The following is a 25,679-nucleotide window of genomic DNA, read 5'->3' as shown; positions in this document are numbered from 1 at the left end:
TTTGTTTTTCAAACATGTTCAACAAAATTACTGTTCAAATGAGAAAGCAATTAATTTGTTTAATGCAGGGGATAGAGCTCGCTGGAAAAGAGAGCGTTTGTGATTAATAACTGTATTTCAAGCACTTTGTGTTATTTTTGGAAACAGTTTAAATTGGTGGGCTTGTTCTGCAATATCTGTAAAAATGATGTTGTTTTCTTTGGTGGGAGGGAAGTATTCTGCTTGAATCAATTGTCAGGAGGCTTAATGTAATAAGGCAGTTTGTGGTCTGACTAAAAGAAACACTGTGCAAAAGAAATTCCCATAGCAGTTTGTTTTTAACAGAAAAACTGAGTTCACCTGAAATGCTGAAAATATATTGAGAAGCAAGACTTAATAAGGCGGAGCAGTTTCACTGGGTTTCTGGGCAGTGTGAGCCTTGTAATGGCTTTTATTTAACCAAGTATCTGTGCTAATGATAACATAGCTCAATTATCAGCACAACAACAGGTTCTGTGCTACAAATCATCAGGCAGGCTGGCCTAAGTAAGGCAAGAAATTGAAATAGTGTTTTCAGTTTCATTCTCCATTTTTTAATTTGAAGGCAGAAGTTGTGTTTCTCACTCAGATCATACATTAGAGGCAACAAGACACATTTCCACACGTTTTCCAGGGTTCATGCAATAAAGGAGTTACCCTACTGCCTGCCTTACTGAACAGAGACCTGATATTGATTAGCTATCACAGTGGCATCAGAACTACTCTTAGGATTCAATTTTTTTGTTGTTTTGCATATTTTATTGATCAAAAGTGGTAAATGAGCATCAAGCGTGCAAGAAGACGATGAATTGTTTACTTGCATAAAATAACCTTTCAATAAGCGAAGATGCATTGCTCACACTTTTGGTGCTGTTCTGCTGCCGAAGCAGATGGCATTCAGCTGCTATTGATTTGCTCCTATAGTTACAGAGCAGCATGTAACAGGGCACACTCATTTCACTGAAAGAGAGGTGAGGGATTTTTTGCCAGGGTGGTGGGCTTGAAAAAGGGAAGGGAGGGAAGGATTTTTTTTGCCTGGCCTTTTTTTTTTTTTTTTTTGTGTGTGTGTGTATGTGTGTGCATTAAGATTTTTCTTAAGGGGGGGTGGGAACCAAATAATAGAAGGTAGAAAACCTTATAACTCTGTTAGCAGCATTACAAAAACAAGAAGCAGAGTGTGCATGGTTGCAGAGAAAGGGAGAGTTACTTTGTCTAATCCTAGCATTTCCAGTAACATTAATTTGTGATAAGGACACATTGACTCTGAGCAAGCAAGTGCCTGAAACTGCAGTAAGCATCAAAAATTTACTATCACACAATCTACACCTGACTTCATAGTTTCTGTATTTTTTATTTATTTTTTTAAATTTACACGTAGTTTTTCTTATTTGCGTGAAGACCATCAGCTCCTTTGAGAGAGAAAATCACACTGTGATGTGCTGGGCTGGATTCTGCACACAGCTGATCTCACTGATGAGTGAAGACTTTGGTAATTTGCCGTTGGATCTTTCCATGAGGTGGTGTGATGGCACAAAGAGCTTTTTCTTGCAGTGTATTCGAAAGGCAGTGTTTTGGCACTAAGGGATGAAAAAGCAATAACTTTGACAGATTTTAAGGAAATGCAGATATATCATAAAGCGCCGTGAATAGAGCAGAGGAATGGTTGTCCTAGGACAAAGCATTGCACTTAACAGTGCAGGCTCCTTTCTGGAAGAGTAGTGCTGCTGCCAGCATGGGGAAGTCCTGGGTCTCCTTTAAGATGGAAAGAAGTCTGAGGAATATTTTTCAAAGAGAGCAAACCTTAATGTTTCTTCAGAAAACAGATGCTTTAGAATCAATGTGTAGTGCTGTCAGCCAAGCATTTACCACGTTGTTATGAGCTGATTGGATCTTGCCCTCCTATGGGGCTAGGGAAATGTTTTAAACATAAGAACTATTACGAGCAGATGTTAATTTAACGTGATCTGGAAAAGTGGGGTATATTTAAATGGAATTCTTTGTGCACAGTGTTTCTAGAGAAAACCAGTTGCCATCACAAATTAAAATAAATACCCTTATGTTGTTGCATGTATCCGTATGCTATCTCTTTATGCTATTAGAGCTGACTTCTGTTTTGTCAGCTATCCCGTCTTCCTGAGTGTATATGTGATCAAAGCTTTGTGATTCATTGCTTTTGTATAAGAAGCCACTTATTAGCTCCAGAATTTGGATATCAAAGTCAGTTGCTTGTATTAATTGTATTAAGCATTCGGCAACAGATGAAAGAGATTTTTACCATGCATTTGCTGCTGACGATGAGTAAATATGGAGCAAATGCAATGTAGTATTTTCTTTTTAAGATTATTGAAATTTAACAAAAGCTTCTGGAGTTCAGAACTAAGCAGATCAGTTTCCTTACAGTTGCTCTTATGACATTGCAGATCCTAACAAAGTATCCTGCAGTCCTTATACAGCACCTGATTTTCTGTTGAAAAGACTACCAATTCTCAAAACTTTAAAAAAAAAAAAAAAGAAAAAAGAAAAACAAAATAACCATAAATCTGAATGTATTTGGTGGGTTTCCCCTTCTTCACCTCTGCAAAAATGACACAATGAGTTCATTAACCCCCAGAGTAGTGAATTCCCTGTGCTTTCTGCATTAACTTGTTTGGACTTTGGAGTGGGCACCTGCTGCTTAGTCTAATTAGTTTCAAAGGGAATGTTGAATCGTTACTCAGGAGTTTAGTCTGGCCCAAAATGTCTGACCAGAAAATATCAGGGAGACAAAATAAGTTCTCGTAAGGCTGAAAGCATTTTGTTACAGTTCCTTCTACAAACAGTGTGGATGGGGAATCATCCACGGGTGATTTCTAGATTTTTGGTAGCGTTTGTATGAAATTGTCAGTTTTGTGGAAAGCAAGATTTGTTTTCACAGTTTACTTCCTGAATCATTATCAACCACCTGACTCCTTCCTTGTTCCCAGCAAAGCCAACAAATATGAGTTAGTGCTGTTGAATATTTCTTATGAGGCAAAAAAGCAAAGAAGAATACTATTTCAAGGCTACTCTTAAGTTCTTATTGGGACTTTCCAGTATTTTATTGTTTCTCTGGGCTTTTTTCAGTTCATTAGAAGCTACGTTTACCTGATCAGAACCTCATTATCTAATCAAAAAATGCCAACATCCAATCCAACATCTGCATCTGTTGCAGAATAGTCTGTAGCACACTGAGGTAGGGCTCATCCAGAGAGTGCTTTTTGAGAGAGCAAGAAAAAATCATCTTGCAAGGCTACTCGTGTTTCTCTGAGTGTTGGGGGTACCAATCTATTGCACTGGGCTCTGAAGAATGAAGTAAAGCTGAATTCTTTGTTTGCTGCATTTTCTTCAGGCTTTCTTCCTTAATGTATATTTAAAGGCATAGTAAATACAGTGTACAGAAAATACACCGATATAGGGAAAAAAAATGGAAAATCTTTTGCTCTTCCAAATGAAAAACAAAGGGAGGGGGAAAAAAAGAAAGGATGCATTTCAGAATGTCTAGAAATTAAACTTGAAAATACTTACAAACGCTGTTGTGTTTTAGCTGTTCTGCAGCTAAAATTATACTCTTTCAAAGTTGGTGTGTTTTGTTATTTTTTTTTACCACATCAGTTCACTTAGTTAAGTTAAGCATTAATTGGAACTGTAAAGGTGTAATTAACTATCCCTCTAAATAAAATACTCACTAAAAAATCGCTTGGTAGATTTTTAATCAAAACAACTACAGTGTGTTAAAATTAGAATCATAGAATCATAGGATGGCCTAGGTTGAAGAGGACCACAATGACAATCTAGTTTCAACCCCCTGCTATATGCAGGGTCACCATCCACCAGACCAGGCTGCCCAGAGCCACATCCAGCTTGGGAGATCAGGTAAGGCAAAAGTGAAAATGCGAATAGCCTGTAGGCTATTGAGAAACTTTCTGCACGTGTATCCTCAGTGATGTTCCAGTTTAACCTGTCGCTGCTATCTAGTTCATTTATCCTGCGTAGTGTGAGGGTGCTGTGACAGGTGGCTTGATGCTTTTGTGGTTCAAGAGATGTGTCTGAGTTTTGAATTCATCAGAAGAATTAAAAAAAAAAAAGTGATTGGAAAGCAGGTGTAGGAATTTTTTACTATTCTCTAGTCTTGAGGTTCAGAGAGTTTAACTTCCAGGTATTGTCTTTCGGATCTGGGTATCCTGTAATACCTACAGTCTAGGCTATCTTCCCTTTCAAGCTCTGCTGTACAAATGGCACACCCCTCCTTCTGGATTCCTTTTGTTAGGTAGTCTTTGAACACTGGCTAGCAGGTACTTTGTGTGGAGTGTCATTTCTGTGTTGTAGCACATATAGTATCTGTACAGACCTTAAACATGATTGGTACCTTCCCTTATTGAGAGATTGCTCATCAGTGAATGTTTCTTTGGTGCTGAAAAATGGTGATTCCTTAATGTGACAGTGTAGGCGATGGATGTATTTAGGAACAATTCTGATAGATGTAGTTCCCCCTTTCCGATGGCATACAGCTGCATTCTCAGTGCAAAAAGGGGTGAGCTTCTTCACAGTTCTTCATAGTGGGGTAATACAAAGCACTATTCTATCTGCTATTCAGAAAGGGGAACATTTGCTCTTAGAAGTCTGGTTCCTCTCTACTTGTTTTTTTAGTTAATAAGTTCTTTTGGTAACCTTTTTATCATTTCTTGGGACTGTGCAAAGCAGTTCAGGAAAAGCAGGTTAATAGAAGAATGTAGACTAAAGTGCTGTAAAAGATGCGGGTTTTGGTCCCAGTGGAGGCTGACACTCCAGCCTACTTACTGTAGCTGGAATGTATTGATTTTCTTCTCCCCCTTTTTAGCTGCACCGCTGAATTAGGTGGTGTGAAGCATCTTTCCCTGTGAAGAGAGGAAAAACTGTCATGAACTTTCTCACCCTAACAGCACAGCATTTCAAACTAAACCCGATTGAAGGGAAAAGTCTGTTAGGACTCTTAAAAACCCTAAAACTCCGTGCCCCGCACTCATTTCTCTCCGTAATGGCTGTTCCAGCAACCTTGAGAAGAAGCGGTGGGTAACTGTAAGAAATTATTTTTAAGTCTTTTTCATTAAAAAAGAAAAATAATTAAAAAAAAAATCTGTGAAAACAATACATTCTGAGTGACGATCTCCTAAGGTTAGCAGAGTGGTCTTGCTCGGGTTTTCAGCAGGCTGTTCAGTCATTGTTATAATTGGCTGATGAGTAGGTTTGGACCTAACTAGAATGCCAGTGTTCGATTTCACGGTGTCCTCTGTGAAGATATGTCACCACTTACCCTGGCTTTAGTGACAATTTTCTAAAAAGGAAACTCGTGGGAAATCATTATGCTGTTTATATGTCTCCCCTGTTGGAGAGCATTATCCTGTGATATTTTAGCACTGTTTTCCACTGCATGATGGCATCTAGCTAAGGTTAAGGCAGAACAAATCCCTTTGCAATTTTGTGACTATATTTTACTTGCTGAAGGAGAAAAGATGACCGACAATTAAGTATTTTGGATGTCACTGAGAGAACATGTGCAACCGATCAATGGCGTCCTTAGGGAATGTGATTTTATGAAACTGATAAGGTAGAAAAATTGGGATTTTTGTGATTTATGCTACATAATAATAATTACATCCTTTCAATAACCAAAAAAAGAGTCATTTCTGCTGATATAAACATCAGACTTTCCTTTGTGCGTGTGATGGGAGGGGGGGCTTTTGTTTTTTGTTGTTGCTTTGGGTTTTTTTTTCTGAAGGATGGAGTAGTTCATTAAAGTATGACAGTAACGGGTAAATACCCTCTATGATTTCCTAAGAAAACATAGCATTTATGCTCTTGGTTCAGCTGAGATCAACGAGTTTGAAAACAGTATGTTTGGAGTAACTTCTCAAATTAGCCAGAGATTGTTTGTGATGGGTGTTTTAGCTCAACAGGGTTTAGAGAAGAATTACTGTGTTCTGTTTTTTGTCTTTAATTAGTCTATTTAAGATACTGAGGCCCATATTTGAAATTCATTACTGTTATGTTTATAGAATTCAGATGTATTAGAAAACCACATTACTGATAAACAAACTGTGAAGTTTTATTATCGTTAAGTTTCCGGTTGCAGAACAAGCAAGGTGTAGTTGCGTTGAGAATGTCGTACATTCAGTTGAACGAAGGTGACTTTTGAGCACCTTACACAAATTACAGACTGTGATTCAGAGGTTTCACCTGCTCAGCTCTTCCTTACAGATGACCAAGTCTGTGAAATCCTATTAAAGTTTTCAGTCAGAAGTCAAAAATCTGTTCTACTGTGGGATGTTGGAAATATATTAATCCGACTACAAAAGCACTTACCTCTGATTTAACAGTATATTTGAGGAACTTAAATGCAAAGTTGAGAACGTTTAGACTTTTCTCTGGACACTTTGGGCTGTCACCAGAGAGAGAAAATGAGGCTGGAAAGATGTCCTTAATTCAGTACGGCTGTTTTTCTGTTCTTCTTTCTTTTGTTCTGAAAGTCTATCTGTACAGCAGGTCAGTTTCTATCATATATTAAACAGCTGGATCATGTGCTGGCCCTTTTTTGCACTGAAGCCAGTTAGTATATTATTACCCACTTTTTAGTATAATCCTTTTATACTTTATTTTGTACTTATTTTTAAAACAACGTCACATTAAATTAATTGGAAAATCCTCTTTTTTTTTTTTCTTCTTTCTTTTTTTCCCAATGTAGTCGTACAATTCTGGAAATGGCAAAATTCCCTAAGCAGAGGTGAGGTGGCATCCAGAATACAGTACAGTGTAAAACTGCCTTTGCTTCCCTCCAAGTTCTGCTTCTTGAAGTTTATTGAAGAGCTTATTGGAAAGTAAAGTTATTGATCTGTTTTTCTGTTTTTCAGTAGGACACTAAAAGAAAAGCTTTTTTTTTTTTTTTTTGTGAACTACATTTGGTCAGGGCAGGTTATCAGGGTTTGAGTTGACATGGCGCATACCATGAAATAGAAATGGAAGGAAATAAAATGCAATATTCATCAACCAGAGTGAGCAGGAGCAGCAGCAAATAGGTTCATAGCAGCTGCCGAGTGCTTTCCTTTTATGCAACAACATATTCTCCTTTTCTTTCCTGGCAATCACTGCTCTGTGCAGCAGCCTCAGCAGGCAACTTTTCTTTTGGACAAAGCTTCCAGGAGGTGCAGATATGAGGCTGCACACAAGTGTTGTGTGCCCTTAAGCATCTTTAAACAACTTCTTCTAGCTGTCCATTTTAATATAATTAATTAGATGGTTTTATTTGACCATGTCATGGACATTGTTATTGCAATTCACACACCCTCTGAATATGTATGCACCTCCGCTCCTCCTTCTGTGCATAACCCAACTGCAGAACAAGATAAATTTTGCAGCAGCAGAGTGCTGATTTTACAGAATGCAAATGAGGTGGCATTTTTAATGCAGCATATTTATATAGAGGTGAACTGAAAGGCTTGAAACCTGCCAGCCACTCAGATCTTTCTGTTTCTTCTGTAAAAGTTGTTAGATCTCTTGCAGTCTAGAACAGAAAATAGCAGTTTTTCCTGCCGTTCATTTAACTTGTTAGTGATGGTGTCAGCTGTGGAAGAAATGTAGATTCTAAATTCATATCTGCAAATGAAACATGAAAAAAGAACCATTTATCAAATAGCTTTGTTTCCAAATGCTTCTCTTTAGATCTCTGCACACTGTATGTAATGTTTACATGAGCGAGGTTTTCCTTACACAGATAACCAAAATGTTATAAAACTTCAGCACGAAGTGCTTTGAGGCTGGAGTGGATGACCTCTACAAGTCTTTTCCAGCCCCATTTCTTTGTGAGCGTGTTACCCTCTACGTGCTGTTGCACTCTCCTAGTGATAGTACAGCATTGAATACAAACGTGGGAAGAAGTTATTCGTTTGTAGGCTAAGTAACATTCCCTCCTACCACTATTGGTATTTCTTCTTTAGATTTGTTTCTTCTGATAGAGAATGTGAACACGAACATAATGAACAGGAATAGCTTTGCTTGTGCAGCCACTTGCATTTAACCATTTATTTATAATTCTAGAGAGGTTTCTTCTGTGTGTATGTTTGTTCTAGACCAGATAACTTTGGCTTTCATTTGTATGTAAAGTGCTGTACTCGAACATCTGCTTATGTGTATGGACTGTTTTGTTTGCCTTGTGAAAAGCAGCTGCTGTTTTTCAGCCTGCCTCTACGAAACTGACAGAGCTCTGTTGTTTTCATTGAAAGTTATTCTTATATGATGAATGTACATGTAAGCATTTCATTTATTTGCCATGTGTTTTTAAGTGTACTTTTCATTGATTTATTTAAAATTGTAAGTCACCTTACCTGCAGAAAACCAAAGGAGGCTGCAGTGCTCCCAGCCATCGTGCTGGTGCTGGGGAAGAATGTGTCAGGTCTGGCCAGCAGGCCTCTGGTCAGATCCTCAGGAGCCACAGCGTGGATGGAGCAGCACACTGTATGCTGATCTGCCAAGCCAAGCAAAGAGCTGACACTATTGGCATTTCCTAAGATGTGCATTAATAAAATTCTAAAAAGCTGAGACTTATGTTTTCCACCAATGTAGAAATAGAGATAAAAACAAATAGTGTTACTAATGGGAATGTTTTGATAGCTTGAACAGAAGAGTTGAATATTTAACATGTAAAAAAAACTCTTTTCTGCTTGTTCCTTTTTTTTTTTTCATTTATTACAGACAGTCATTTTAGAAAATGAAGAGCTTCCTAAAATATTTCTCGATTTCCTGAATGTTCGACATGTACCTACCCTGCCAAAAGCAGAAAGCTGTGGGTAAGCTCTCATCTACTGAAAAACAAATGGAGGCCAGAAGGCCCATATCCACTCAGTGCTGATGCAATTTCATTGACTTAAAATGGTCTCGCTGCCAAATCTTAAAGCTGTAAAATAAATGGGCATTAGATTGACTTAAATGTGTTTATATATCCTCAAAATGTGGTAAAATAAATCCAGCTTCTTTGAAGGCAGAAGCAAAGTTTAAAGTAGTGTTCTTGGAAAGTAGAGTTAAAGTAGGTTTTTCTTATAGTTCCTAAAGTATCAGGTGAATTTTAGAAGATATTCATAACTATTTCCTGCATAGAAAGCACTTGTTTGTATGTGTTTTACAGCTAACATTTGGTCAAAGTAGAAATTCATTCTGTGATCACTTCTGTGTTCACCCTTTCTGGGGTGGAAAAGAGGTCTTGTACTTCTACAATGACCCCAGTAGCCCCACTGCCCTCTTCTGGTAAGGGTCTGTTCCTGGGATTGAAAAGAGACTCGTGTTATGATCATGGTGAGTGTAGAGAAATTCCAAAATCAGTGTGACCAGAAGCTGTGTTATCATCTGCGGGTTTGTAGGGAGAAGCATTTCTGAACCTGTCATGGTTGGAACTTCCAGCAGCATTGTGGGGTTGTCCCTTTTCCTCTTCAGAGAATATTCTGTGTGCCTGCAGTGGGGAGAGGGCAGGTTGGAAAGCATACAGGTTATGGTGGGGCCCTCTTGATGTAGAGGAAGGGATGGTCCTTAGTTACTTCTGCATGGGAATAAATCTGCTGCTGGTTTTCAGCAGGAAATCCTTTCAGCAGATTCTTAAACCATTCCCTACCTCCCTATATGGGCATTTTCATTAAGATAAGTTAAGGTCTACATCATAAGCCATGATTTTTCCCAGATAATAATTGCTTTGCCATTCTAAAGATGAGCAGTAATAAACTGAAATTACTGTTTAGTTATGGCAAGGCTAATGTTAAAGATCTGGAAAGATGATTCTACTATAACATGTTCACAGAGTGCCTTTGAGGGTGATATGTAGTAGTGAATATGCTCCATGTGCAGTCAGTGTGATGTTAACAGCCACACTACCCTCAACAGCTGGAGAAAACTGTATATACTAAATCCATATTGCCCATAAATAAATGATCAGGCATTAGTAATGAAGGGACAAGCTGGCAGGCTTGTAGTATTCACTTGTGGTTCATGATATCAGCCAGTGCCCCAAGTGGGATTGCACCCCTGTCACTTTATAGGTAGATGTGGCTATGAACCCATTGGAGGAGAGTGGATACTGACATCTCCAAGTGGTGGTAAAATAATAGGGCCTCCTACGTTTGTGCTCTCACTGCGTTATGCAGCTACAGACCAGAGGAAAATTGCTCCTTTTGATGGTTCCTGAAGGCTTTGGGTTGGTTTATTTTTTATTATGGAGTAATTTTATTAATTTTATTGTAATGGAAGTTTCCTTTCACTTTAATTGCAGCTCTTTTGATGAAACAGAGTCTGAAGAATCAAGGTGAGCTCTATTCTTACTCCTCTGACCTCCTCTGTGAGGTCAGGTTCATGAACTACTTGAAATGATGGGCACTTGCTGTATTTTCCTTACAGTTGTCAAAATTAAGAGTAGTTTACCACTGTAATAGGATTTATTTGTTACATGTCATGGCTAGTTTTGTCAGTTGCAATAGCTCCATCTATCTGTGATGTCACTTGAGCCTTAACGCTTGTGTTTGGAGGTTCCCTACAAAATCCCACAGAATACCATTCTAAAGGAGCAGTGCTGAAGGTGGCTGCTGTGAGTGTGCCTCCATGGGAAGGCTGTGAATGGAACCTTCTGCAGCAGCAGTAGCACGCAGGGTGCAGCATAGCCCTAAGCTGCCTGGCGACCTGTCTGTCGAAGCTGGTTTGTACAATGCTCTGTTTACTGTTCTCCAGTACCGACATCTCTGTTCTTCATCTTTGCAGCAGCAAACTGTCCCACCAGCCTGTGCTGCTGTTCCTGAGGGATCCCTATGTCTTGCCTAAAGCCAATGGTAATCAAACTTGTCATCTGTTAACAGTGCTGTATGACCTGCCCTGCACCGCGCCAACCGCATTATTATTAATACAAGCCGAGTCAAACAACACTGGTCTGAAACCTAATAGCCTGCCAATAAGGCAATAGCTCTTGAGTGAGAAACCATTACAGCTCGGGGTGGGGTGGGTGATTTGTAAAAGGGTGGATTTTTTCTCCTAGTTGTTTCTCAGACAAATCTACTGAGAATTCAGATCAGAAGACTGAGGACATTGCTTCTCTGTTTTTTGTTGTTGACCCTTGGGGCTGCTTTGCCTGAAGGATTTGAACTTAGAGGTCCCATCCTTTATAAGTGCTTTTTCCCTAAACATCAGTCCATCTGCTGTGAGCATGTTTGTATTTCCATTTGGATTATTGCTATTTCTTATCATTTATAACCTCTAGATCTCTTGTGAGGGCCAAAAAAAAAAAAGTATAATGGATGTGTTCACAGAGCATTTATGTTAGCCTTCATCTCTTAATATGTTCTTCAAAAGAGTGTTTGAAATAGCTTGTTGTAAACCTTTTTTCCTTTCATTTTTTTAAAAGTGCTCTGCATTATTAATTTAGAGAGCGTATATTCTGTTCTCTTGATAAAATCTTGGTAAAATATGTGCAGGGATTAAGAAAAACAACATTTTTATACTGTGTTCCACCAGATTTGTCATCTTATTGTGAGAACTGTTACTTTTACTAAACCTTGCATTAAAACATTAGTTTAGTGAGTCATACTGCTTATCTCAGTCTTACTGTGTAAGGCTTGTCTTAATTGCAAACTTGGGGCCATCTGGAAGAGAGTGTAAATTATGAACGTCATTCAGTTGCACACTATTTCTGAGAGATAAAATGGACTTTATGCAGTTGTCTTGAAACACAAAGACAGTGCTTAAATGTTTCCAGCCCTCGTGTAAGGGTTTGCTGCAAGACCTCTGCTCAAGGATTTGCAATTCTGTGATGATGTTTATCTTTCTTCCCTAGTGTGTACACTGGGTCAGGCTGAAATTTCTTCTCTGGAAATCATTAGTAATTTTCTAATGAATTTTGTAATTATTCAGTTTCGCTTTACTTTGGATCAGGATAAACGCCTCTCCTTATGCATGATGTTTAAATACTAAATAGACCTTGTTAATGATAGCTGACACAAAGAACTTTCAAGGCCTTGGCTAAGTCATTCTTTTTTTTCTTTTTATTCTGAAAGATAGAATTCACTTGCAAATTACTCTCTATTTTAATGTATAGTGAATTAAAACACCAAGTAGAATGCCAGTTCTAGCATTAAAAAATGAGGGGAAAAAAAACAGCCTCTACATCCAGAGGCTCTTCTGTGCTGACTCAGCTTATCCAGAAAGAAAACAACTTACACAAAAAACCACTGCCTTTAAGATTTCTTTCTTGTCAGTTCAAACCATGGAGAAAGTGCAGAATGAGCTTTCTATAACGTTGTCCCTGATCAGTTTCCCCTGTGATGGATTCCTTTGCAAAAATCAGCCAGAGCTACTCCAACTGATGAAAAGTGAGTTAGCAAACAACTATTCATCGCATTCCCTCTTTGAAGAAGGTCAGTTACGACAGTTGTTTAGATCAGAAATGGAGTTAATCCTTCCTGGGTACAGGAGTGCCCATGTTAACATCTTTTGAAAAAAATAGGAAACTGCATATTTGTGGATTTTAATGAAGTAAACAGCTGATTTTTGACTGTAATGCACATTACTTGTCTTTATTAAAAAAGAAAAAATTATTATAGTGTTGTCATGATTGTAATGACTTCAGGCATTGTTGTGTTGCTAGACGACTTCCCAAAAATGAGATTTACTATTACATACTTCATTGGTTTTCAGACTTATTTTTCATGGCTTAGCTAACACAGAAGTGCATGAGCGCCTCTGGTTTTGTGTGTGTGAGGTGGTCACTCTTTTTTTTGTGAGAGTAAAGGAAGAAAAAAAAAAAAACCAATTGTTTTTACTATGTTGAAGAAAAGCTAAGGAAAAGCCTAAAATGCTGCAAGACTAAATGGTACTGCAGAGGCTGAAAAACAAAACCTCAGATTTACTGTCACTGGATTGAAAATTCTTCTGATAGTTAAGCTATGCAGGTATCACATACTTGCAGGACTGTGCTTCACTGTAGTAATGGATTTAATTTAAATTAATTTGCTTTAAAAAAGCCACAAAGCTTCACAGCAGGTCTGATGGTGCAAAGATGTATTTTTTTAATAAATACTCATTTTCCTGTATGTCCTCTGTGGTATCCTACATATTACATCAGAACCACTACAGTTTGATGGAACCACGGAACTCAATTTAGAAAGAAAACATCAGACTGCTCTTAGCAGTGAGTTTTTAATAACATTAATGATATTAGCAAAGTGTTATCTGGGTAATTTGGGGTAGCTGAGCTCAGCTCACAGGACTTGGGGGATTGCTACAGGAGAAGTTAGAGAACACTGTATGCATGTCCTTTATGATGGAAGTTGCAGTTTGTGACAGGATCCTAAGACTCTTCTGTTTGTTGAGCCTGTAATACATTCAAATCATCAGTGTTAATAGGGGATGAGGTGGAATGTTTAAGCAAATGAGGATTTATTGTTTTTTATTGCTTTCTTACTGAGTCAGGTCTGATTTTTTGCTCACCACTATAGCTCTAAAATGATACAAGTAAAAGGACCAGGTCAGAATCTAATTTATCAGCTATCTGGGCAGCTTTGTGAATGTGGCATCTGCCTTCTCTGAGCGTGCTTTAGACTCACAGCCAAAGGAAGAAAACTGGTTAGGGTGGAAAGTTATCCATCAGAAATAGTCTGATCTTTGGGTAGACTCATTCCTAGTGTACTAGCAATTCTGAGGTTGTAAAAAGGAAAATCAGAAATTCTTACTCCTCATGCCTGGTAATTTAAGTCAAATTCATTGCCAAGAAGGTGGGAGTTGGCTGTTAGCTTCATAACATAATTCCTGGTGTTCCTCTGCGTGGGTATTTTATTACATTTCATCAGGTAATTCCTTTGTGTATATGTAACAATGAGAATTTATGTAACATGAGAATTTAAGTGCCAGCATCCCACATAGTGGCTTTTTTTACTTAATGTATGATAGGATGACTTCTTGTGTCGATCGGTCACTCTGAAATTTCCCTGCCTCACAAAACCATCTGCATGGTAAAGGCATCCCCAGCTCTCCTCAGCCTGAACATCTTTTGCTGCAAACCACAGTGGAAAAACAGCTTTGAAGTATTCCCGGTAGCACTCTTGGAATTCCTTCAAGTATATTGAGATTTTGTTAGAAATTGAATTGCCAGTGTAATCCATCTTCCTTGTGAGAAGAGATTCAGATAAAGAGCGGGAGCCCAGCAGCATTAAGTATGAGAGCATCCCTTTAAATCAATAAGCTACAAATCTGGCAGTGCATTCATGCAATGCCCAGCGCTGCGCTGAAGTGGCTTTAGTGCTGAAACAGCACTACTAATAGCACATCCCAGTGTGGACAAGCAGTTTGGTGATGCAGTAACCCGGGTTAGACTAGGCCTTAAGCAGTTAAATTTGACAAGAACACCTGTCCTTACTGACATAGATAACAAAACCAGGTTTTCTGTCTTTTTTCAGATAACTTTCCAAATGTGGTTATAGAAGGCATCCTACATGGAATATTTTATCCTCACTTACTGCCAAGGTAGAAGAGATTCACGGCTAGAAGAAGCTGAAGCAAGTCTCCAAGCAATGTTTAATCAGATTAGTAAGAAGGAAATGGTGATGTGATTTTTGTGCTCAAAATCAAGAGGCACAACCTCTGCTTAACTTCAAGTGTTACTTTTTTTTTTTTAATCAGTGTCACTACTGTTGCTGCTTTTAAAAAGATTTGGAAACAAGCATACAGAAGGTAGTTGTACCTTGTTGATAGACTCTTTGTAACTATTTAACACTACAAGCTGAACATCATACACTGAGTTACATTATCTTTTGAAAAGAATTAAAAGCTGTACTAATATTTTCTACTGTTTCTATCCTAAATTACACTAAACCTTTTCGCACCAGGCTTTTTCTCAGCACACAGGCCCATTGCTGGCAGTGGATGGATTGAAAGTGCTGGCACTGAAGTGAATGCATGAGAAACTGAGGAATTTGCTGAGCATTTTTCTTAAGTTATTTTCAATTTGCTTCTTAATTATTGGTTGGAAAAGAGCCAACGCGGGTATGTGCAGTTGCCATGAGAAATCATGCTTTTATGTTCTGAAATACGTAGCTCTCTTTTAGGAAATTGTCCAGATTTCAGTCACAGTGATGCTATGTACCAGGGGATCTTCACTCAGTTATGACACATAACCTGTGTGTATTCTTACTCTTTATTTTGCAGACTGTATTCTGTATCTTAGCATTTTATAAGTCACAGAGCATACGAACTTTAGCTTACTAAAGTTGATTAAGTAGTATCATGTCAAAACTCATATATATACTTGTGTGTATATATATTCAGATTTAACTGGAAATTGTGTGCTACTGGAGATTACAAAATAAATTACTAGAACGTTGATGTACTGCTTCAGTGTATTTTGTTGTGCCTTTCTGTTCAAATAAAACATTTCTCAGAGGTTATCAAAGAGGTCATCACATCTTCATGTGATGCACAAGAACATGTTAGTTGCCTGTCTAAAACTCACAGTACCACACTTGCTATTCTGAATATATTACACTCATGGAACAGGGAAACTGAACTTGGACAAAGGCACAGAATCAGTAACTGCAAAGCTAAGCACTACCAAAACTGATCAGGAGGCACACGTATTGCCTGACTACAAAATCTGCCTTAAAGCTGCTTGGAAATAGTGAAAAGTTTGGATTTGCTTAAAAAATCAACTTGCCCATGTGAGAGTCCTTGCTTTCCTGCCTGGGGGATCCACCTCCAGGAAAGCTTTCAGGTACTAGTGGAAAGCAATTTAGGTGAGACAGTATGAGAAACTGTTGCTTTTCCTTCCAGTCTTCATTTCCCAGACTCTTTGCAGATTCTTACCTGCAAAGGCTAGGAAAAAAAAAAAAAAAAAGCAAAAAAAAGAGCACAAACTGAAATGTAAAATGGTCATCTGATTGCCTAATAGTAGGCAAATTTAGACACCACCTTCAAGCTTTCCTAAAATCAGAGAACCACCAAGGTTGGAAAAGACCTCTAGGACTGTCCGGTTTCTAACTGACAATCGTATTCAGTGAGACAGACCTGCTACTTCCTGATTGCAGGATTGTCATCTGAATGCACTGCTTTTTTTGAAAGACAGTAGAACTTCAACTCACACATTAAGGAAATCTGCCACCCTGCTCAAATCTTGAAACCTCATCTGAAAAGCAGCACTCCCACATGGTTTGCAGACTCAAATGAAGTGGGAAGAAAGCAAAAAGGGAGAGAAAAACAAAAAACAAAACTCTTCATTAATTATCTGGAATCAAAGTTTTTTATTCAAAACATGTCTGTATTTTACTTTTTTTCCCCAGAGACGTGTATTTAAAAGAAGCAGATACTTCTACAGAAAATAACATTTTCAGTTAAAAGGCAGTAACAAACATTGTGAAAATTTCTGAAGAATACAAAATGACTATTTCAAGCCTTGAAAAAAGGAAGTACTTCTACAGTCTTTCATGAGAGATTTTCAGTAAGTCCTGAGTTCTAAGGCCTGACCTGCTCCATCCAGCTGTTACACACAGCACTATCTTTATGTAGCTGGCAACTTAGGAGCATCACCTGCATATAGCTTAATGTGTTTTAAGGAGAAAACTCAATAGACAATTGAGATCAGTCAAAAAACTTAGACCTCGAAGGATTACACTGTACTTTCCACACTGAGCACTGTTCTCACCAGTCATCTACTTCCACTACGAATGGTTCCTTTACAGCTATTTTGCCACTGTTCACGATCACGCAGTCATGAAGAGGGCGGTCATGTTCATCCGTCTGCTGAAGCTCTATCAAGTGCACCACAGACTGTAAAAAATAAAGCACAGATCTTTTGGATAAAGAAAGCTCCAGCGGCTCAAGTCTGGCACACAGCAAGCAGTTAAGTGCTCCTGGTGACCACTTCTACCTTTATTGTATGTATTAGGCAAGAGATCAAAGTAGCTATTTCTAAAGGACAAAATTCAGTTAGAAATACTGAGCACTCATTTTTTGTTATCTGCCAGTTCATCTAACTAGACTAAAACTTAGTTTTAATCTCTCTTCAATTATTTTTTTTTTCAGCTGCTGAGCTCCTAAGAATTGAATTGGATACTCAGGATGGGATGTGAGGGGAAGTGCTCTGATGAGGTCTGCAAACTCCTCAAATAACTGGTGCAGAAGGTCGTGTTTACCCGTTCATTTCAAAATATAGATTAAATGGAGTAATGAGTTACATGGAGTCAAAGAAGTATAATCAATGGGAAATAACACTTCTGAACTTGCATACTGCTTGGCCCTTGCAGTGATGCACTTGATCAGTTTTGCTGCTGTGTACACGTGGAGGGTACTGACTATCATTTGTTTCCTTTTTAAACAGTTCTGAATATTTGTTTGTATACCTCACACTCATGTGACCTAACAACTAAAGAGTTACCTACAGCTTGCAGAAATATAATTATTTCATGGCTGGCAGCGTTACTAGCAGGGGGACCTGAACTCTGCAGTCTGCAAAGTTGTCAGTGTTGACTTCGTTGGCTAGTGATCTGAAGCAAGGGGCCATCATTTGGTATTTCAGTTCCAAATCTCCTAGCTTCAAGTTCTTCACATCCGTTTTCTACCAAATGCACATCAGGTTAACACTCAGTTGTTCAAGATGGCTCTAAGTTACACTAGCCAGTATAATGCAGGAGAATACTTCCCTGAATTATTTGCTTTCAGCTTACCATTCCATCAAGGACTTTGCCAAATACTACATGTTTTCCATCTAACCAGGAAGGTTTTGTCACACTGATAAAGAACTGGGATCCATTGCTGTCTGGGCCAGAATTAGCCATGCTAACCCATCCAATTCCATAATGTTTGAGCTTGAAGTTCTCGTCTGGAAACCTTTCTCCATAAATGCTTCTTCCTGTGACATAAAAAAAGTTTGTTTGTTTTTTTCTTAAAAAAGCAAACAACCCACAACCTTGTTAAAAAATGAAACGAGTACAAAGTCGAGACTTAAAAGATTCATCATTTGAGTAAGCCTAACAACATCACTGTTGTGACTCAGTAACTGAAAAGATTTTGCATGTAGAGAAAAGAATAAGGTGAACTAAAACACCAGATACATGGAAAGAATATTTAAAGCTAGTGATGCTTTAGCCTCTGAATTTAACAAGCAAACTCAGTATCTTCAAAGATCCTACTAAAATACATCGCTGAGCAGCAGTGATACTTCATCCCAGCAAATTCAAATTGCATCTTTATGGCCACTAAAAATAAGGTAGTCATGTTTTGTGGCAACTTTGGTACTCCTGTAACACTTTCTGCACAGTATATTTTTGTATTTTGCTTTAAACATGTTTATGAAGACTAGGGAAGCTAGTGTCACAGACTCCATGTGTATCTATAGAAACATTACGTAACAATTTTGGTGCTTGAAAAGAGAAAGAATAGTCATGGTTAAATACTGTAACTTTGAAAAGAGAATGCTGCTGTGCTCCCTGTTTGCACAGTGCCTGTAGGGATGCTGCCCCAACACACCACCATAGCTATCCCAACAAACAGTAGTAGCAGGCAAACAAACCTTGCCTACCTTTAGTGCTAAAACTGTGTCTGTGGTATTTTAGCCTTCCCCACTGTTTGCTGCAAGGAAAAGGAATGTGTTTTCCATTCTGTCCCAGCGGGGAAGTCACTAACACTGCACGCAGACAGTTCAAATCGTAGCACCTGATGAACACGCGTGTAAAGGAAGAGAAGAAATCAGGCCAGAATGCATGCAATGCAAGAGATGCTGCACTAGACTGCTCTCCTGAACTGGCTGATGTGGTCTTCTGGAGGTTCAGGAGGCAGTTATAGATTTAGTGGAAGAAAAAAGAGAGTGCAAGACACTCACTTCAATTTCTCTGTCCCTGCTTTGGATTTTTCTCCCGCAGCACTTTTTGGAATGCTCCACAGAAATGGCTGAGCTGAGGACAAGGGAGGTGAGACTGCTCTTTCCCTACCTGCTTCCCCCTGAGTGCTTTCCTTGCTTTGTTGCAGATTAGTTTGCTGCTGGGTGACTGAAATTGTTCCACATATACTTGCAATCAGGAAAGCAGTGCTGTTGCAAAGCAGAGCAGGGGAATGGTGGAAATGGCTGTAGGAGCTGCTTAGATGCTCAAAGGGCTTGCCATGCCCACTGCAAAGCCAGGCTCCTGACTGGGGAAAGTCACAGACAGAAAGCGCTATCTGCAGAAGCTGAGGACAAGGAAGGTCTGCGCACACTTTTATTTGGTAACCTGCATTTGTGCATCTTATCTTCCAAGATGCCTGGAAAAGAACTAGCTGTTTCTAAAATAAATGTTTTTTTTTCTTGTTTATGGGAGTTGAAAGAAAAAAGGAAAATGCTTTTTCATCCATCTTTTCAGTAAACCCTCAAAGAAAGGAAAGAAGCCATAAGAAAGGCATGTTACCTCCTGATCCATCTCCAGCTGTAAAATCCCCTCCTTGAATCATGAAGTCTTTGATCACACGATGAAATTTACTTCCTTTGTATCCATATCCTCTCTAAGAAAATGAAATAATGAATGTAACACACAGTTCTGTATGATCATATGGAAATGTGCACGTGGTAAGCGGTCAGCTTTCAGAGAACATACCACCACCTGAGCCAAATGCTGGCAAGAAACAGCAGTGAGATGCAGGTGACTGCATAGAGGGTACAAGTCTGTCTGACCAGTGCTGACCACAGTGCCTCTGCACGGCACATCTGCTGGGCAGGGACACGCCATGGTGCTGACAGCCAGCCCCAGTGACATCTTGTGATGCAAGGACTTCTGTGTCTCACGCAGCAGAGCACGGACTCGGGAATGGCACTCTTGCACTGACTGCACTGAGGTGAAGTGGACATTTCACAGCCAAAACGGCATTTAAATACTCATTCCCCACTCCAAACTTTAGTACACAAAGGAAGAAAACTGCAAACCTACTTCTCCAGTTGCCAGCACGATGAAGTTCTCCACTGTTTTTGGGACAACCTTTCCAAATAACCCAATTGTAATTCTGCCAACATCTCTGTCTCCAATCTTCACGTCAAAGAACACCTAGATGTATTTGTTAAGAAAAGAGACACAAACATGAAGAATGGTAAGAAATAGCCTCTGGGGCGCTCACAACTAATATTACAATCCTCAGGTGCTAGTTTCCTTCCAGTTTCCAAAACCAGATTATGCAGTGGGAAAAGGTGGGAAGAAAACCCTGCTGCTCCAGCAAGGTGTCCATTCCCCACATAGCAACCCAGAACTGCCTGGAGGAAGAAGCAGGCTGCAGTAGGTAGTTGGCTGTCTGAAGTCTTCTACGTGTGTGTTGCTAAAAAGCATATGTGGAAAAGACAAAAGAGTTAGGAGGTATTTAACATAGTTCAGAATGTCTGTGTGTGTCTATGAACAGCAAAACTGTTCAAATGATTAAATAGGAGCAGCTGTCAGGAAATGAGGAGATAAGTTCTGAAAAAGTTACATAAAAACTATTACAACTTCTAGGAAACAGCAGTGTGTATTCCTGTGATGTGGTATTTGCTGTTCTGCACTCGACCAAATATTACTAGTCTGCAACTCTAAGAAATTAGTCCAATTATCATAATAAATGACCACAGTCTCTCCAATGTCAATGCCTCTTTCATGCTTTCCTACCAAACATTTCTACTGTTTCTTCTTCTTCCATGTGGTTTTGACTGTTGAACTCCTGGCTAATGTTACAAAAGCTTTATAAAGAAAATAACATTCCTTTTGATGCACCTCATCCATTTTCTTGGCACTTGGCACCAAATACTTGTACTTGTTAGATGTGTGGCTTCCAAAGCATTAACAACAAACTTTCCCTGATTTCCTGGCATTTTTATAAATGCATCTTTCTTCATTTTGCAGTCAGCTCTCTTTAGGTATGGGCGCACAGGAAAAAAAAACCTGTGGAGGTTTTCTAAACACACCTTATTTTCTATGGAAATCTTGTCCAGGCAGGGTGCTGGTGACACAGCCAAGGCTGCCAGCAATGCCTGCTGGCAGCAGCACTATCAAATGCGTACACAGAGCACGAGAGAGAAGGCAAAGCTCCTATCCCGAACTGAGGCCAGGCTTCACAAGCGGCAGAGCTGCACACGAAAATGCCTGTGCTCCCCGAAACGTTAGGAAATGCGTCCCAACGCCCAACCCGGACCTCTCGGGCACAACCTGGGGTCACCACCTCTCTTCAAGTCCTTCGAAAAGGGAACGAAACGTCGCTGAGCCGTCAGACGCTGCAGCTTCAGACTTGCAGGGATAGAAGCCGAAGTTAAAAATCGCCGTAACGGGGCAGGCGACGGACACGGGCACGGCACGGCGGAGCGGGCAGCGGGACGGCCCGGCTCAGCGCCCGCGGCACCGAGACGGGAGCGAACGCAACAGCAAAGCCCCGGCGGGCAGCCCGAGCCAGCTCAGAGCTCCACGCGTCACCACACCGTGCGACAGCTCACGGAAACGGTGACGCCGCTCCGCGCCGCAGCGAGGCGATGGCAGCACCGGCACGGGGCGATAGGGCGGGGGCCGGGACACCCCACGCCGCTCCTCGGGCTCTGCCGCGCGGTATCCCGCCGCAACGAGCGCGGCGCGGCCTCCGGGCACCGCTCCTGGCAGGCGAGGCGAGGCGAGGCGGGCGGAGCTCGCGGGTCGCCCCAGAGCAGACCGACAGACCGACCGCTTCCCGCCCGGCCCGGCCCGGCCCGGCCCGGAGTCACCTTGGCCGTCACGCTGGGTCCCCTCCTCCTCAGCCCGTCGGCCGCCGCGACCAGCAGGCAGAGCCAGGCGATGGCGCCGAGCGCCGTCTGCCCGCGGGACATGGCGCGACCGAACGCTGCGGCGCCTGCGCCCGACGCCGGGCGGCTCCTCCCGCGCCATGTGGCGGGGGGGGGCGCTCAGCTCCGCCGCGCGGCCGGCGCTGCCCCGCTTCGCTCCAGGGGAGGGGCGGCGGGAGGACGGCGGCCGCCCCGCTGCGGACGGGGCTGCTTCCTCGGGGAGGCCGGCCGCCCGTATCGGCGTCGCGGGGAGATGGGGCAGCGCCGCCGGTCCGTGAGAAACGTGCAGGCTGTACCGCGGTGAGACCTGTGCGCTCCCAAGTTCCAGGGCCTGAAGGAAAAATAATTGCTGCGCGCCGCTGTGCTGCAAGCAGGAGGCTGACAGCGGCGTGTGCCAGCACGTCCAGGGCCAGAGCTCGCGGCTGCGCGGCGCTCGGTGCAGCCTTGCAACCCGGGGCCGGCCTGCGTCTGCTTATGGCAGAGCTGCAGAGGTGCGGGACGCGGCGGTTGGTGCTGAGAAGCTGATCAGACAGCTGCTTGCTTTGCAGGTGTTCCGTCCTGCTAGCTAAATGCCAGGTGGTTGAGGCATGCCAGGCAGGTTCCTGGATCATGGAATCCTAGAATGGCCTGGGTTGAAAAGGACCACAATGATCATCTGGTTTCAACCCTCGGGCTATGTTCAGGGTCACCAACCACCAGACCAGGCCGCCCAGAGCCACATCCAGCCTGGCCTGGATCATACCTTCTGTTTGGGGATTCAGCGTGTGCGTGCTAAGGCCTCTGCAAAATTCATCAGTGCAATCCACCCATATTACCTATTTAGACTTTGTCTGCTTTAAAGCCATCTGTTTGCACAATGAAAAGATGCTGCACATCATGGCGTATTCAGAGGAGTGTGATGAGAATAGAAGAATGTGCATCATAGCACATAGAGTGCATGCTAATAGCCTTCAGTGTTCTGAAGGCAGAATGTTTTGATTTTGGGGAATAGACCTACATGAGACATGGTATTTCTAATAGTCCGGATCAAATGAGTCATACGGAGGGTACAGTCAGAAAGAGGAAAAGTATTAGCTGATGGTAATTTGTTTTCCTATATCTGTTCAGTCACAGTAGGCTGGTTTGGATGGCGAGGAGCAAGCAAGGGAAAGACAACCAAGAGGACATGGTCTGGCTAGCAGGCTCATCTAACAGCTCTGAGATAGAGGGGCTTACTCCATCGAGTTGTGCTAAATAAAGGCATCCAGAACACTGTGCAGAGTTCCATTTCACTCAATAAAAATGCTGGTCTTTGCATGGACAATGTTGCTGTTTTTTTGGGGTGTAAATATGTTTTCTTTGTATAATGCTGGTGTGTAGGGCGATAAGTATTTCATAGCATGGAAAAGACTTGCAAACAAGATGAGAGTGTGTCTGACTTACAGTATCTTATAAAGTTTATGCATGTTGGTGATGATAAATAACTTTTGGAAAAAGATAAAATAGCATTTAAACAGAAAATATCCAAATGAGGCAGAAACTTAATGTGTTCAATAAAAACTCAATTTCACATGGATAACCTTTTTCTGAGGCAAAATGCCATGCCTGTTTTTAGGAATCTGATATGAATTGTGTGACTGAAGATAGAGTTCTGACAAACAGTATGGTTTGTAGGAATGGGAAAGAAAAAAAGATCTTTAGAATAAAACTAAGGAAGCCTCCTGTCAGAACCGTAGACTCATAGAAAGGCTGGGTTGAAAAGGACCACAGTGATCATCTGGTTTCAACCCCCTGCTATGTGCAAGGCCACCAGAGGAGGTATGCACTCAGAATTAGGATAAATTCCTTTACTGCGAGGGTCGGTGGTCAGATGATGGAAGAGGCTTCCCAGAAAAATGGTTGGTGCCCCATGGGTGCTCAGGAGCCCTTTGGGCACTGCCCTCCTCAGTATGCTCTGACTCTTACTGGCCTTGAAGTGGTTGGGCAGTTGGACTCAGTCTGTAGGTCCCTCTGAGTGAACTGTGCTGATAGTCCAGCTCAACTAGGGAATAACATGTAACATTTGTTACGATTTCTTTGTTTTTCTGCCTCAGCTGTTCGCAACCATTGTGAAGATTTGGTGTACTTTTTGCTCAAGCACCCCGTACAGTCTGCTGACAGCCACGCTGAACTCCTGGCGGATTTGCACAGGCACGGTTTCTGTGTACAAAAAAAGTACAAAACCAAGGGAAATCAACAACAGACTTCTTTTCCCTTCCATCCTCCCTAGCTTGGGAGGATTTTGTTCACCTCTCTGTTAGAGTTAACTGGAAGGCTACTGCCATTTCTTCCTTTGGTTGTCTTTTCTGTACACTAAGAACCCCAGTGCACATGGTTCAAATATTGGAGCAGGTGTTACCTGGCTGTGTAGCTGTTAATTGCAGTATTACCTTTATCCTTTAAAAATCTGAGAAGTTACAAATAAGTGCATTGCCTTTTTTTTTGTTTTTTAATAGATAAATGGCACAAAGATAACTGTGACACCCAAAACTGGATCATCGATTGAAAGAATGTTTTAAAACTGTCTCATGTTTCTGACTTGGTTCTCATGGCATTTTGCAGTGCAGTGCTAGCAGATGTGCGCTGTTTTGGTGCTTGTTGTCTTCTACAGTAATCAAGCCTTTAAGAGAATAAATGGCTACTGCCTGACAGCCTCCCATTTCAGTAATAGTATTTGTAATGAGGTGTTTCATTGCTTCTGAGAGAGTTTTTACAGTTTAAAATGGGTACAGAAGAGAGATATATTAAGCGTTTAGCATCTGACACTTTCTGATTTCTGGTGCTATGAGCATTGGCAGTAATTCCAGCACTTCCTTTCAGCTGTATGGCATTTTAGTGCACTATGATTTATTGCAGTGATACAGAAATATTTCATATCCAAACTGCTCTAGTATATCATGTTACACAGGTAAAAAGAATTCTGGGCATGACATACATAATAATAATGTTTTATGGGTCTGTAGGCACTTTCATCAACGTTAACTGCTTGACAGTTGCCAGAATGAAACTTGAAGTAAGTATTGTGTTCTGTAAGGCTGCTGCAGCTGAGCTTTCATCTTTATTTCCTCGCTTTGAAATGGGTTTGTGATTCTCAGACCTGAATGACTGGACGTGTGTCATCATTACCAGCCTCAGCCTCAGCCCGTATTGTTTCAGAAGCCCACTGCAGTACTTCTCTTGAGTTCTGATGTATCATGATCATGTATCAGCCATATATTTAAAGCCAAGCTTTAATCCCATAAAGACTTAAGAAATGACACCACTTCATCTTACGCATTGTCTGTGTTATAATAAAGTTAAAAGCTGTAAAGTATCAGGGCAATGGTGATGGTGTATAGTTCTAAGAGACCACAGTTAAAAAAGACAGCAGTTTAAGGTCCACGAACTGTAAGTCACTATATATGGCCTTCATGAATAATGAAGAAATAAGTTTATGAGGAGTTTTGTTTTTTTTTTTTTTTTTTTTTTTTTTTTTTTTTGTCTTTTCCTTTATGTAACTTCAGAAAAATTGAGTGTATCATGTCTGCCGTCTCTTCTATTAAATCACTTGTAAAATGGCTTAAACTTCCCCTGTCATCCGGTGCACTTATGCAAAATAAATGTGTCCCATGCTCTAGATAAGTGTCTTCCTTTTGGTGAACAGTTTTTAAGCTTTTTAAATTTTGTATCCAAGCACAATTTGAAGTGTCATCCTTTCCACTCTAATGGTCAAAGCATTTATTTAGGTGATACTGGCAACGTGTTTTCAAAATATTACAGCTGGAGCCAAAACCGGTTTTGCTTTGAGCCCATTTGTTTGCAGGATAGCAGAGCTATCTGTAATTGCACATCTCACTGGAGTGAGCATTTAACA

At 40.8% G+C, this 25,679-nt stretch overlaps 2 protein-coding genes across 2 annotated transcripts in view; one reads left to right on the top strand and one right to left on the bottom strand.

The window, feature by feature from the left end:
* The window catches only part of SNX24 (sorting nexin 24), a gene marked incomplete at both ends in the record, with an annotated part of 74,222 nt that extends 59,668 nt beyond the window's left edge, over positions 1-14,554 (top strand). Inside the window, 4 exons of the mRNA XM_079548036.1 lie at positions 8,758-8,852; positions 10,319-10,351; positions 10,804-10,868; positions 14,484-14,554. Of these exons, the coding sequence (XP_079404162.1) occupies positions 8,758-8,852; positions 10,319-10,351; positions 10,804-10,868; positions 14,484-14,554 (264 nt within the window). The remainder of the gene's footprint in view (positions 1-8,757; positions 8,853-10,318; positions 10,352-10,803; positions 10,869-14,483) is intronic.
* A 2,162-nt stretch (positions 14,555-16,716) lies between these two features.
* PPIC (peptidylprolyl isomerase C) lies at positions 16,717-22,419 on the bottom strand (the record flags this gene model as incomplete). The annotated part of the gene is made up of 6 exons (XM_079548609.1): positions 16,717-16,845; positions 17,742-17,926; positions 19,455-19,548; positions 19,971-20,084; positions 21,752-21,896; positions 21,956-22,419. The coding sequence occupies 6 exons, from the start codon at positions 22,417-22,419 to the stop codon at positions 16,717-16,719; spliced, it is 1,131 nt and encodes a 376-aa protein (XP_079404735.1).
* Positions 22,420-25,679: the final 3,260 nt, after the last annotated feature.

This window comes from Tetrao urogallus (genome assembly GCF_951394365.1).
Source record: "Tetrao urogallus genome assembly, chromosome: Z".
NCBI lineage: Eukaryota > Metazoa > Chordata > Aves > Galliformes > Phasianidae > Tetrao > Tetrao urogallus.
The sequence above is the reverse complement of the archived record's forward strand: the minus strand, read 5'-3'. Positions and strand labels throughout refer to the sequence as shown.